General features: G+C 49.2%; 3 protein-coding genes across 3 annotated transcripts; all 3 read right to left on the bottom strand.

Annotated features, from left to right (window-relative positions):
* Nucleotides 1-661: 661 nt before the first annotated feature.
* BBA_02312 (eukaryotic aspartyl protease) lies at nt 662-2,634 on the bottom strand (the record flags this gene model as incomplete). Its single annotated transcript, XM_008597409.1, has 2 exons — nt 662-1,974; nt 2,037-2,634. The coding sequence occupies 2 exons, from the start codon at nt 2,632-2,634 to the stop codon at nt 662-664; spliced, it is 1,911 nt and encodes a 636-aa protein (XP_008595631.1).
* A 1,434-nt stretch (nt 2,635-4,068) lies between these two features.
* BBA_02311 (Cu/Zn superoxide dismutase) lies at nt 4,069-4,975 on the bottom strand (the record flags this gene model as incomplete). The annotated part of the gene is made up of 4 exons (XM_008597408.1): nt 4,069-4,091; nt 4,144-4,240; nt 4,295-4,626; nt 4,963-4,975. The coding sequence occupies 4 exons, from the start codon at nt 4,973-4,975 to the stop codon at nt 4,069-4,071; spliced, it is 465 nt and encodes a 154-aa protein (XP_008595630.1).
* A 1,216-nt stretch (nt 4,976-6,191) lies between these two features.
* Nucleotides 6,192-7,751, bottom strand: BBA_02310 (Cytochrome P450 CYP621A2; the record flags this gene model as incomplete). The annotated part of the gene is made up of 1 exon (XM_008597407.1): nt 6,192-7,751. The coding sequence occupies one exon, from the start codon at nt 7,749-7,751 to the stop codon at nt 6,192-6,194; it is 1,560 nt and encodes a 519-aa protein (XP_008595629.1).
* Between the last annotated feature and the right edge of the window lie 5,684 nt (nt 7,752-13,435).

Here is a 13,435-nt window from a genome sequence, read left to right as displayed (position 1 = left end):
CCACAATACAACATCCTTACCTCTCTGCCTGACACTACCAGTCAGTGTGCGTAGAGGCAGCCACACACGAGAGCTATCATACAAATTAAAGTGGGACCTTTCTGGCTCCCAGCCAATGAGAATTGAGTGTCTCAATATGCACAACAAAATGGATTGTATTTTTAGTAAGAAATACAGTTCTTCCAATACTGTGGTTGGCCCAGTCCGGCGAACTGTGACTTACAGGGAGGATGGTGGGCGGCCGGTGATTGATGCAGCTCGGCGCGGAGCAAAAACTGCTGGCTCTTCGTTGTGCTCTGTGGAGCTATCTTTCATGGTATCAAGCGCTCTACCTGTTACCGGGCTCGTTTAATTGATATACGGCCATGATTGGCGTTTTAATGAAATGAGAAATGTTGGAGACGATCCTTGCTGTAGTTAGAGTCTATGACTATCGGTCCGTCGTAGTGCGTTTTTGTTTCTGGTTGCACTGATACGAGTAACTTTAAACATTTTATATTATATGACTTAGTTCTCCTCTATTATTTTTGTGTTTTTTTTTTTTCGCATTTTTTTTTTCGCATTTTTGTTGATTTTCCCTTGATCATAGTCACACTGTGTTTTTGACCTGGCAAGCGCCAGCGTCGACTCGCACGCACAACAGTTCAGCCCTAGGCTTTGCTCAAGGAAACTCCTCCAGCTGCGCACCCGGCGCGCTCGGATCTCCCTTGGCCTGCGCAAACCATAGACTGTTACTCTCCAGATCGAACACGGTGTAGACGTCGGTGAAGAAGCCGAAGCCAATGCTGTTGAGGTTGGTCGACGGGTCGACGGCGGAGACACCAACCTCGCACAGTCCAGCCCGCGTGAGCTCCGGATCAGCAATATCCTCGGAGACGCGGATCTTGTCAAGCGCCATCGTCGCCTTGACCTTGTCGTTGTTGAAGCCCAGAACCAACTTGTTGTCCGCGCTGAGCTTGTCGCACTCAACGGGGCCGAGGCCGTCTTCTTCGCTAAAATTGGCATCAAGGGCGCGGGCCATCTTGCGCAGCACGCCGGCGGGGAGCTGGAGGTCGACGCCGCCAGTGTCGAAGAGAGTAAAGGTCTCTTTTTTCTTGAGGCCGAGGTCGATGAGGCCGGGAGTGGTGGCATTGCCGCCGTTCTTATTCCCTCCGTTTTTGTTCCCTCCGTTTTTGTTCCCGCCGTTCTTGTTCCCCCCATTCTTGTTTCCTCCGTTCTTGTTTCCTCCGTTCCTGTTTCCTCCGTTCCTATTTCCACCGTTCTTTTTGCCATTGTTCTTGCCATTGTTCTTACCATTATTCTTACCATTGTTCTTGCCATTACCGTTGCCGCCATTGCCGCCATTGCCGCCATTGCCTCCATTGCCATTGCCATTGTCATTGTCATCGCCATCATCGTTATCATCATCATTGTTGTTGCCATTTTTGTAACCATTGCCATGACCCTCATTGTTTCTATTATTATTGCCCTTATTGTTACCATTGTTGTTGTTGTTGTTGTTGTTGTTGTTGTTGTCCTTGTTGTTATTGTCGCCATCGTAGTCGCCATTGTCATTGTCGTTATCGCCGTCATTACCGTCACCTTCGTCTGTATCATTATCAATGTTGTCGTTGTTATGGCCATTGCTTTTGCCATTGTTCAGCGCATTAACCTCCCCGTCATCTTCATCTTCCGCGCTCTGCGTGCTCACTCGGCCACCGCCGTAGGTTCCCTTGGCCTTGGTTCCGACTCTCTGTCTGATGGAGCGTCGGCGGACGCCGCGCCGAAGCAGACTCCTGTGCGCGCGCTTCTGGTTCTTGGTGAGCTTGGCCGTCTTGTTGCTGCTGCCGCCCATGTCCAGCTTCAAGGAGGTCATCTTGACCACATAGTCGGAGATCTTGCCGCTGTCGTCGCGGTCAATGGCAACCTTCTGCAGCTCGCCGCTGAACTTGGACCGATCGATACCGCCAAAGAAGACGCTTCCGTTGGCAAGTGCTGCATACATGTATTGTTAGTCTACTCTCCAAGACGAGATGAGTCGGGGAGAAGGCACTCACGCGTCGGGTTCATGACGACACTGTAGGAATTGCCCTTGACGACGCCCGCGTTTTTCATAATTTGGGGCAGGTTGTCGTACTTTTGATCCGTCGCTTCTGCCTCACGCGGGCCAGTGCCAAAGATGGAGAACTGCGGAAAGTCGCCCGAGGGTTGACCGCCCGACGCCAGCGCCACCTGGGCGCCGGGAATCTCGCCCCCGCCATCGTCGCCAACGCTGATGGTAGTCTCGATGTACTCGCCGTTGAACTCGTCGCCGCCGCTGAATCCAGCATCAAACGTTTCGCCTTTGAGCTCCTTGACGTCGGAAGCCACCTCCGGGTCGAACTCGCCGAGGACGACAGGCGCCGGCTCCGTGCACTGCTGGTTGTTAACCTGGCACAGTTCAGAGCCCGCTTTTGGGATGATGGTGTCGGAAGAGCCCGTGTCGAATATGCCGACAATTTCCTGCGGGGGTGTGCCGAAGCCCAGGGAGAGCAGAGGCTGCCACGGGCCGGCAGCGTCGCTTTGGAAGTGCTGCACGCTGCCCTGCAGAACGCGCTGCGCAACAACAACGTCGCTGGCCAGAAGCAGCGACAGATATTGCCAGTCGTGTCTCATTATGTCGATGCTATCAAAGCTTTCGAGTTCAGAGTTGTAAGTCGGTTATTTTGTTAAGGCTATTAGTTCTGTCATCGAAAGCTTCTCGAATAATGAGGTGGAATGCGAGTCTATATATACAGTATCTGACGATGATGCACGGGATCCATTCATCATTGAAAGCTCGAGAGCTTTGACAGCGGGCAGACTGAGAGTTGCGCTCGATTCCGCGCATCTAACAACGGCAACTCGGGGACCATTGCTACGAACTCGCGAGAGGAGACCAGGGGACGTAGGACGGTTTCATTTGCAACAACGGTACAGAATGCGACGAGTGCGAATATGTCTTGTTTGCTTCTGACTCGAAGGCGTGAAACCTCAGAGGAACCCGGGATTGAAACCCGCGCCGAGGGCAAAGTCGTGGCGCCGAATCGCATGGCGCGCGATGCTGCTGCGCCATTGATCAGATCTATGCAGCGCATCGGTCTTGATTGTAATGTGTAAGGCTGATCCTTCTGTAGCTACTTCGAAACTCTGTAATGCCTTGAGCTGATGTTGATGCTCTGACTCTGACGATAGCCGCGCAGGGAGCAGTATCATTGGTGGACTTGTCAAATGTGGGAGGATTCTGAGACGGTGTGGCGGGTGAAGTGTCACGAGAAGATGGAACCGTCAAAACACTTATGCGAGGGGCTTTCGTGTTCGGCTCAGCGAGAGAACCAGAAAAATGACTTGCTTCTCTTTCGATCCAAGAGGTCATAACCGCACTGCTGCCCTCTCTTCTTGTACGGAGAAGCCGTTATAGTTGTCTGCCTTGAAAAGCCGCGTACACCCGTGCGTGCTTTGTTGGTGGGGAAGTAAACACTGTGGCGCGTGAGCCGCGTGCCACTGCGGCCGCCAGCAAAAGAATTCATGACAGCCAAGTTTTCCACAGCACGTTTCATCTTTAGCTAGGTAGAAGAGTCTGGAAGATAAAATAAAGATGCTAAAAAAAAAGATCAGCCCGACAAGTAGAAAAATATGTTCCATGGACGGTGGTTGTGGAGTGCAAAGGACCAAAGCCAGGCTGCCAAGGCCGGGTGAGCAACTTTCCGGCCCGGAGGCATAGTGTCGGTTTGAGACTTGCGTTGCTTCCTTACAATGATGTGTTACGCGGCTTCCGAAAAGTTTGGTGTTTTGGGAAACAGTCTAGCTCATAGTCTAGCTCATAATTTCCGAGCTATATGTAAAATTGAGCGTCTAAGTGCGCCGAGACGGAAAAAAGTAAACGACTGCAGCACAGATGATACTATCAAGCGAAGCAGTGATGACGTGATTTTTCGTTGGATGAAATTATCTCTACCTAACATCAAGCTACAAAGCTCCAAGTCCGGATCCGGACCCGTATTTTGAGCTACATAATTTTGTATCAATCAGTTGTCATACCAGATTTTCGTTTTTTCGGAGTTGCGCATCCTAGTTGGCAACGCCAATGACACCTGATAAACGGTTAGTATTCACGCAATGTCTGTTGCCAGATGTAAGTCTTACCGCAGGCCGGGCGAGGTCCAGCGTTGCCAGTCTTGAGGGACTCTTCGTTGCCGCCCTTGCCGAGGTCGTCGGTGCCAGCGTGGACAACGACGGTACGCTAAACACATGTTAGCAAAGGCAACGAGACTCGAATTACCAGGGATGCACGTACGCCAACAACGCTGTGAGGGCCAATCAGCTTGACGTGGCTGTCCTGAACGGAGCCCTTGGCGTTGCCCTGGGCGTCCGTCTTAATGTTGCCGAGATCACCAACGTGGCGGACGGCGTCAGAGGGAGCGCCGTGGGTCTTGCCGTGCGGGTTGAAGTGAGGGCCAGCCGAGGTGCAGCCGTTGGTGTTGTCACCAAAGGTGTGGATGTGGAAGCCGCGCTCCGCGTTGGGGTCGTTGCCCGAGATGTCCCAGGTGATGGTGGTGGCAGCCGACTCGGACTCTTGCTCAAAGGTGACAGTACCGGCAACCTTGGCGTCGCCACGAAGGACACAGACTAGAACCAGACGGAACGGCAGAGGTTAGCTCGGAGCTTGTTGGCAGTTTTTTTTTTTCCTTTTTTGGGTAATAATGAGTAAACAGCTGCTGAGACAATGCAGATGCGGTGCCATCAAGGCCCTTGATCAAAGGTGCAGCGCGGCCCAGTCCATCAAGGTATCGAATGAGCCATGATGCAACCGGGCGGGCTAAAAACCAGCGCAAACCAGCGCGTTCACACGCAGCCGCCACGACCTATAAATGTCCCGGGTGCCACCCTAGCAGTTCTGCCACTAGCATCATCTGGGGACAGGTATATCGCGATGCGGTGATGGTATTCTCGATCGATTCTTACCTGCTTTGACCATTTTGATTGATTTTGTTTGTTTTGCTTTTGAGTTGGGATGGTGATGATTCGAAGTGGAGGAGGTGATGATGCAGTGGAGGGGGAGGGGAAGAGGGGAGCTTAATAAAGCTGTCTGGTCGTGGGCGGCTTTTCTTCTGCCCGACGAAAACGCTCAGCCAGACGCTGGCCGGTCCTGGAAAAGCTACGGCTCCGTTGGAGGGGCCAAGCTTTGCAATAAAAAAAGCGCTACGAACCAAGCTCTTTCCCCTCCTTGCAGCTACTGGATCAAGCTGTGCCGCCCAGTCAACATGACGGAGACGGAGCTTCTGGCTAGCCGTCACCGAGGCTTAGCTCCGAGGCGAGGGGCAGCTTTGCTTGGAAACCACCGTCATGGACGTGGGAGCTTGGAGAGCTTTGGGCTCCACCATAAGAAAAGCTGTTAGCTCCAGAAGCATGCAATGACGGCTCGACAACAAGACACCCATACGCTTTAATACCGCCCATTCCGTTAATATGTAGATTGATAAGAGATTCGCGAAGATCGGCCCGGCTTTGGGCCGGACCCTCAATATGGCCATGTGATATAAAAAAGATCGGCGCTATGCAATCGTAGTTGGCTGTAGTTTTTCTGTTGCTAGCAGTGCAACACGCGATGTGCGCATACAGACGCGGCCATTCTTCAGGTCTTCGCTAACCGCTCCAAAAATAATGTCTGCCCGCTCTACGTCACAAAAGCGTCAACGACCTCGAGAATATGACACCTACGAGCTTCGTCATGGCCTTTCACACATGGCGAACAAAGAGACGCAAAGGGACTTGATGCGCATTTCTCGCTGCCTAGAGTGATGCCCCCCCACACTTCGTCTACTTCCTGCAGCTATATCCTCACCTCACCAGGGAGTTCTGTCTCCCACGATATTTGCCTGTAGAAAGTCGCGTAGTTGTAGTCATCTGCCAGCCGATGGACCCGACAATACTCGTTCGGCGGCTCCTTATTTTGCGGCTGCCATATCAGTTCAGGTCCGGACAGCTACCCTTCGAGGAAAATGGAATGTCTTCATAATCTCATAACGCAATTACTCGGTCTATTTCTGTGAAATCAGTCGACCAACTTTGGCACCATCTGCCGGAATGCATTAAAAACCATTAAACCCAAACGCAACAGTTCTTCCATCTAAAAATACAAGTCTGGCGTGTTGTCTCCGTTGTCTCATGTACAAGTTTGCAGATCTCGCGACTTATATCTCAGCCCTCCGGATCAAATCTAGGCTCATATCGTCTCGCGGTATGAACCTGGCGTCGAAGCCGTCGGGCTGGCTCGTCAACCCATTCGTCAACGTCACCCTGGGCGTGACTTCATTGCCTTTATCATCGAGCGGCTTTTTTATATCCATTGTGCTCAGGATGCCGGCAATTACCATCCACACGCTCGCCTTGGCAAGGTGCTGGCCAACACAAACTCGCCGGCCGAAGCCAAAATGGCCATTCGGAAACGGCTCGCCGCGACCGCCCTCTTTCTCAGGTATGTACCTGTCAGGGTCGAACTCATCAGGGTCCAGATAAATATCGGGATCATGAGTCATAGCACGCGCGTTGGCATAGATGAATGAGCCAGCAGGGATAAAGTAGCCATTGTATATGTCATCTTTGATGGACCGATGAGGGACGCCGATGGGTGAGACAGGGCACCACCTGAGCGTCTCTTGTAATAAGTACTCGATGTATCGTAGTCCGGGGTGCTGCCTATCGTTGAAATTAGGCATCCTGTTGCGTCCGACAACGCGGTCCAGAGCTTGCTGCGCCTTGATTTGAATATCTTGGTGAAGAATCATGTTGATGACGAATACCATAATGGTTGCCCACGTCGTATCTTGTCCAGCGGCAAACACGGCACCAGCTGCACCTTTGACATCGTCCAACTCCAGCTCAGGCGTCTCCCCATTCTCAAGCTGTGCCTGTCGCTGATCCAGCATGCCTTGAATGATTGATTCCGTGCGCTGCTGGGTTGATACGGCCGCATCGAACGGCTTGTCGTGCAAGTTACGGATAGCCCAACTCCAATCGTTGGCAAACTTGAGCGACCTGTCGTGAAACCACCGCGGCATGTATCGGAGAAACGGGAAAAAGTCAACTGGCGTACCGGCCGGGGCACCCCCGTGGCCAAGCGCATAGCTAGCATCTGCAGCCACTTGGACAAACTGGTCTTGGTCGCTCTCAATGGTAATGCCAAATCCAATGCCGAGAACAATGGCAGTAGCCAGTCGACGAATAACATTTTCCCACTGTGCAGGGTTGACGGCCAAGCCCTTGAGCATGGTGACTGTTTCTCGTTCTTGAATGTGCCTGTACTGCACGATACTGCTATTTGATAGGCTTTTCTGTAGAATGCGTCGATGTATTTTAAATTTGGAGCCCCATCGTAGAAATGTGAGCGTCTTTCCCCATCCCATGACTTCAAAGAGTACAAAACGAGGACGGTCCGAGTAGAAGTGACCTCGCTTATCCAGCAACTCAACAGCAGCTTTCACCGAATTTAGGACAATGACAGGCTGGCCGAGAATGTTGACGGAAAGTACATCGGAGCCATACTCGCGGGACCACTTCATGTAAGTGTACTCTGGGCTGTGGGAGGGTACAATGCGCAGGTGACCCAGGATAAGTTCTCCGGGAGGACCTGGAGGTAACGGCAGGCCCTTGGTGCGGCGTCGATTGCGGACATAATTGAGGAGACACAGCGCAATTAGTGTCACAAACAGTATAATGCCAAACGGCCGGATAGCAAAATTTGTGACACCCATCCCGCAATGGTGTTTGCCCGATGGGCTCTCGCCAACCGGCGGCTTTGCCGTCGGGGCCGGGGCTTGGCGACGAGCGCCGACACAATGTTTAATGCGATGCGTCAGGCAATGATTCGGGTGATGGCAGCAAAGCTCTCGGACAAGCTCCGTTGGTATCCGGGGACGATGCGATTCGAAGAACGTGGTGGATCTGTAACGTTAGGTAGGTAGGGGAACCTGGCGCAAGGGCAGATCGTGGCGGTCGGAACGAGTTGGCAAGGTGTGGGCGGATTATGGAGCACCAATCAACTGCTGGAGCTAGCCACCCAGCATAACGAAGGCTGGCTGCGGCGGGCGATGGAGCCTCCTGTGCGGCTGAGCCGTAGATGAAGAGCAGAGTGGAGGATGCAGTGAGCGTTCTTTGTGAAGGATGCGAGTGCTTGTCTCCTCGATGTTACTGGTAGATGGGTGGGGCTACTTTTCGCGGAGAAAAGAGGCTCAAGAGAGCGGCTCATGGGCAATACGAGTTTAGTATGTTTATAGTCCAGGGAAACGGCGGGCGAAACTGGGTGCGTAGATAACCAGAAACGAGCCTATGTATCTACATATATCATTCATACCTTTTCTTGGTGCTGTCTGACGAAGAAAGAGGCAAAAGAAAGAGGTGAAGGAGATTGTGACGCAAGCCGCATCAAATGTTTCGCATGACGAGAATAAGGCGTTTGCGTCTGGGACCTATGCATGCCTCTGGTGCAGCAGCATTTGTTTATCAGTGCAAGGTATGTTTGCATATTTCGGGCCGCGATGCCGCTGTTGGTAAACACGACAAGTCGGCAAAAGATTACGGCCATCACTCAGTAATTATAGTGTTTTCCACTCCGCCAGCGGTTGTCTGCCACGACACGCTGACTGGTTAGTGGTGCTGATTGTTCGCCTAGCATTGCCACAATCAGATGCACTCCATCTCCTGTAACTATGTGCAAAGTAACTAAGCAAGGTAAGAAACACCTATCTCCGCTGGGTTCAATACCTCGGGCGCCACAACCACAGCGATGGACAGAGCTAGAGATACACAAATTGATAGTGCGAGCTTGGCAGGCCTTCCTGGGTTATCTAATCATGAATTAAGCCAGCGCAGATAGTTTGAATATTTGAGAGCGAAGGTGGCAGCCCAGTCATGGCTTTGGACATAGCAGTCGTGGTTAGCCAACGCATGACAACAGAGACACACAGAAGAGGCTGCAGCAGGATGGGGTCGAGGTGCAAGTGATGCGATGCGATGCTCACCATGATCCCACCAATTTATTCGCATGAAAGTTTTCATGCGGTGTGTTTACTTCATAGTGTAACTAGTAAACACGGCAACTAGTCTATGAATTAGCTTAGAAATCCCATGTCATGAATTGCCTGCCGGAGGTCGGTGGCTTGAATCCTGTCCTTCTAGAGTTTCAACTCCATCAGCTTGGCTCCATCAGGCTGCAGCTGCAAGCGGCGAGTCGCGAGGAAACGAGCCGCAGACGAGGGAGAAGCGGCGGGAGGGTTGTAGTGCTCCGCGCCGTCGGTTTCCTAGTTAGTGCTGGGTGAAATCATTGCTGTGATTCACTAATTAATGCATCGATGGTTCGGAATTACGGGAATCAGCAGGGCCCTTGAGCATGCTAGTTAGAGCGTCGGCTAGTTGAGAGAAGCTGACTAGACCAGGTGTCTCAGTAAACAGAGACTGGGCCGGCCCAGAGCAGAAAGAAGGTGCTTACTCGGCCTCAATATGACGAGCATTGTGATGGAACGAGCGCTGTTGTTTCCGCTGACCGACGCCAACAAAGCCAGCGCCATGCTCCCCACCGACAGCTGAAAAAAAAAAACACGGCAATTCCCAATTACCCGAACCTGTCCGAACTCGCTGTTCGTCAATGATCAGAAGGGTGCTAGTGAATTCAGTAGGCTGCTTTGGCTTCTCACATAGCGGTCCTATTTGTTCGGGCCGCTCGGCAGCTTTACATCAGCCGAGTCGCTACTATATATATTCGGTCATTAATACCAGTAGTAGTTGCACTAGTTATGTGCCAGTGCTTTGCCAGTCAAACAGCACACAGCCTTACAAAGTTCTAGTATTAATAAGTCTTTAGCCCTAGTAAATAAAGCTACTATAAAATATTATTAAAGAATATTTAAATAATAATAACAATACTCTAGGTTAAATGTTATTTTTTTACAAAATTTAATCTAGTATACTTAAATTTATATATATATCTAAAGTCGGCCACGGGTGTATAGGATAGCCCACCATCCTACGGGACGACCAATTAGATAGCTGACTTTCATGCTAGGCCCACTAAACAAAAGGAGTCTTTCCTTTCTTAGGCTAAGGCCGTCCCAGAAGGTGGTAGGCTATATACACTAGTGGCTGACTTTAGACTACCTTACTTACTATTAGTAGCACTGCTTTAGGTACATAAGGGCCGTAACTGTATCTATTAGTACCTACGCACCTCCGATAGTGGGTCATAAGTAATTCCGCTCGCGACCCTAAATCCTACTAAAATACTACCTTTAAACTACTAATACTATAAAAGCTAGTACCTATAATTATTTTTTAAAATTTTTAATTTGATTATTTAATACTTAAAAAGTAAGAATATATTTTTAGACATTATTAATAAAGTTTAATAAACTAATAATCTTTAAATAAAAACTTTTTAAAATATTTTATTAATAAAATCTACATTTTATATCTTTTTTAACTTTATAAGATATTATCTAATTAACCTTAATACTTAAAAAGTTCTTAAAAATTCTTGATTTATATATTACTAAATATTATATTTTTTAGTACTTAAGATAGAATTAAATTTAGCTACTAATATAGTAGAAATATTACTTAAAAAGTAGGTAATTTAGTGGGATTTGGGGTCGTGAGCGGAATTACTTGGATGCACTGTAGGTTGGTGCGTGGCGAGCGTAGTTAGTTGGCGCGGTCGGATCATGTTTTGGCATCGAGAGTCGAGTACGAATAAGTAGTCATCAGCTGAAACTATTCTCGATACTAGCTGCTGGATTGGAGAGGGCTTGCTTCTTGTTTTTTAAAGCCACTATTCTTCTTAATAATAACAAGGTTTTGTTTTTTAGCTTTGCGTTAAGGAAAATGATCATCCTCGGAGGATGATACCAATCAACTCCGCCGAATCTCCCAGCTCTACAGAGTAGGTAGTTGCCCATGATATGGTTCCGTCGCATGGTGAGTCAATAATTACGCCCCATACCATCAGCCCTGTGATCGTCGTCGCAAAAAAAAAAGGGTAGTTGCGTAATCGTAGGTCAACATGCAATATAGTTGGTCGAACCCCTTCGGAAGGCGAGGCTTATACTGGCGAGCTATCCCGATGGTGTTGAACTCTTGACGACTTCTCAGTTTGCAATTATAGAAGAAGAAGAAGAAGAAGAAAAAGGGACCCGGGGATGGTGGATACTGGAGCAAGATGGCTTTCGATAAGTTGCCACACTAGCCGAGGATGACGGCCAGGCGGGCGCGGCAAACTGGACGAGAATGCGTAGTGTGTGTATATGCTAGCCGACAGTCAAGGTTTTTTCTCACAGTTCTTCTGCCGCCACCTCACAAAGCTTCATCTTTCGCGTCCAAGACTTTTTGCATATAATTGCTTGCGACTTCATCATTCTCAAGGCTGACGACATCACCGCGTCTTCCTATCTATTATTTATCACACTACCATCTCCCGCACTTCACAATGCTTTGTCTTTCGCCTCTACGAATTCGCTTTTTACTCGCTTTCAAACTCGTCGCGCTATCAGGCTGACACCACCACCGTCCTCTAGTTTGGCACTTCCCTCTCGCGCACCTCAAAAAGCTTCATCGATCGCCTTTGAGATTTCACTTCTCCCTCGCTTTCACCTTCGGCGTTCTATTAGCTTGACGCTACAACCGCGTACTCTTATTTATCGCGCGTGCTAGAAGGGAGCATTCAGACTCACAAAAGCGCCTTTAATTACCCCCGGATTTTGATACGCAAGACTTTTCAACCCTGTCCACGTCACTTCTTCTAGCATCTCTTAGTTATTATCGTCGCAAAAAGAAAGAGCATCATGTCTATGGATTCGATAGGCCACCTAGGCATCCTCCGGGAAGAGAATATCACTCTTCAGCAGATTATAGGCTATAATACCGACTCATTAGAAGCGTCTCCTTATAAAATACCGCAAATAGGGCAATTCATTCCCGGCACATCTATCAAAGATATACTAGTCGTCGCCATTAACATTAACAATCCCCGTTACTGCTTGCCGCTCCAGGACCAGAGTTACCACATTAGCCTCTCAATACTGGATACACGCTGCTTAGCTAGCAGAATCGACGATGTCTCAAAGACAATAATGTAAACGACAATAGCAAATAATGCCGCACTACCAAGAAGCGATTCTTATTTAGAGAGACCGGAACCATACTGCTTTCCAAGTTGGCACCACGACTTACGGAGCTCGTAAAAGGTCGCGATTATGTTTTGGTTGGCCATGGCATAGATAAAGACATCAAGCTCCTGAATCAACTACACCCCGATATTGCAGGAAATTCTGCCTACTTATTCGACACTGTCAAAGCAGCACAGTTTCCCCTGCAGCTATACTACAGATACAGCCTTGGAAAACTGCTTGATGAGCTTGACTTAAACACGCAAATCTTCACGCAGCAGACAATGACGCACACTTTGCTCTCAAAGCTCTGCTTATGCTTGCTGTCCGCGATGCGCTACCAGGAAAGCATCGTGGAACTTGAGGCCATCAAGAAGAATTATTCTTGGCTCTTGAGATGCTTGCTCACGTCCCAGTACAACTCCCGGTTTGGACTGACGAGCCGCCACCATCAGAAACAGAAGAAGATGGGGGTGAAGGCAAAAGGGAGATTGAAGCGAGAAAGGAGAGCAACAAGACGGGCTTTTCAAAATCTGCCGCTTGCCGGGCTTGTCGCGAGTTTGGTGAAAGAGGCGCTTGTTTCAAGACTCGTTCAAGCCAAGGCAGAGGTCCTCCCCCCGCCGCCGCGGCCTTGTCAAAAGTCGCAAGCCGCCGTTGAAATATTAGAGATATTTCCATTTTTTTATAAAGGCATGAATATCCATCGACTAATCGGGAGAGGACGCGATGGAGACTCGGCGGGTCAGGAACGAGCAGAAAAATTCACAGTTGCATGACGTTAATCCAAGTGTGCCCCCCCCCCCCCCCTCCCTCCCTCCCAAAAACGCGCCAGCTGAAAACTAGGCTCGTTAGTGCGACGGCTCCGGTGCCGCATCGACATCGGCCTTGCTTGAAACTCAATATTTAAACAGAGAAGAAAAGATACAAGCTAAGGTCGAGTGGCCTATCTCCGCCCTATCAGTGCAGCCATGGTCGTCTGCCTCGTTCTATTTACGTTGCCCTTTCGCGCCTCTCGCCTAGTTAGCGACAAGTAGAACCCCCTATAAAAATTAGTCATAGGTACCCTTTCGATATTAGAATACACCTCCTTAGAGCTCTAGAATTCTGATATCGATTATCTAAAAGACTAAAGATTAGCTTTATAAATAGATTATCTTAAGAGATAGTTCTTATTAAAAAATAATATCTATAATTAATTTCCTTTTAATATTAAAAAATCTTAAGATAATAGAAAATAAAGTTTCTATTTATAATAGCCTTATAATAGTTTATAGTAGATAGAG

This window comes from Beauveria bassiana (assembly GCF_000280675.1).
Source record: "Beauveria bassiana ARSEF 2860 unplaced genomic scaffold BBA_S00005, whole genome shotgun sequence".
In the NCBI taxonomy this organism is placed as follows: domain Eukaryota; kingdom Fungi; phylum Ascomycota; class Sordariomycetes; order Hypocreales; family Cordycipitaceae; genus Beauveria; species Beauveria bassiana.
This window is presented reverse-complemented; position numbering and strand designations above follow the sequence as displayed.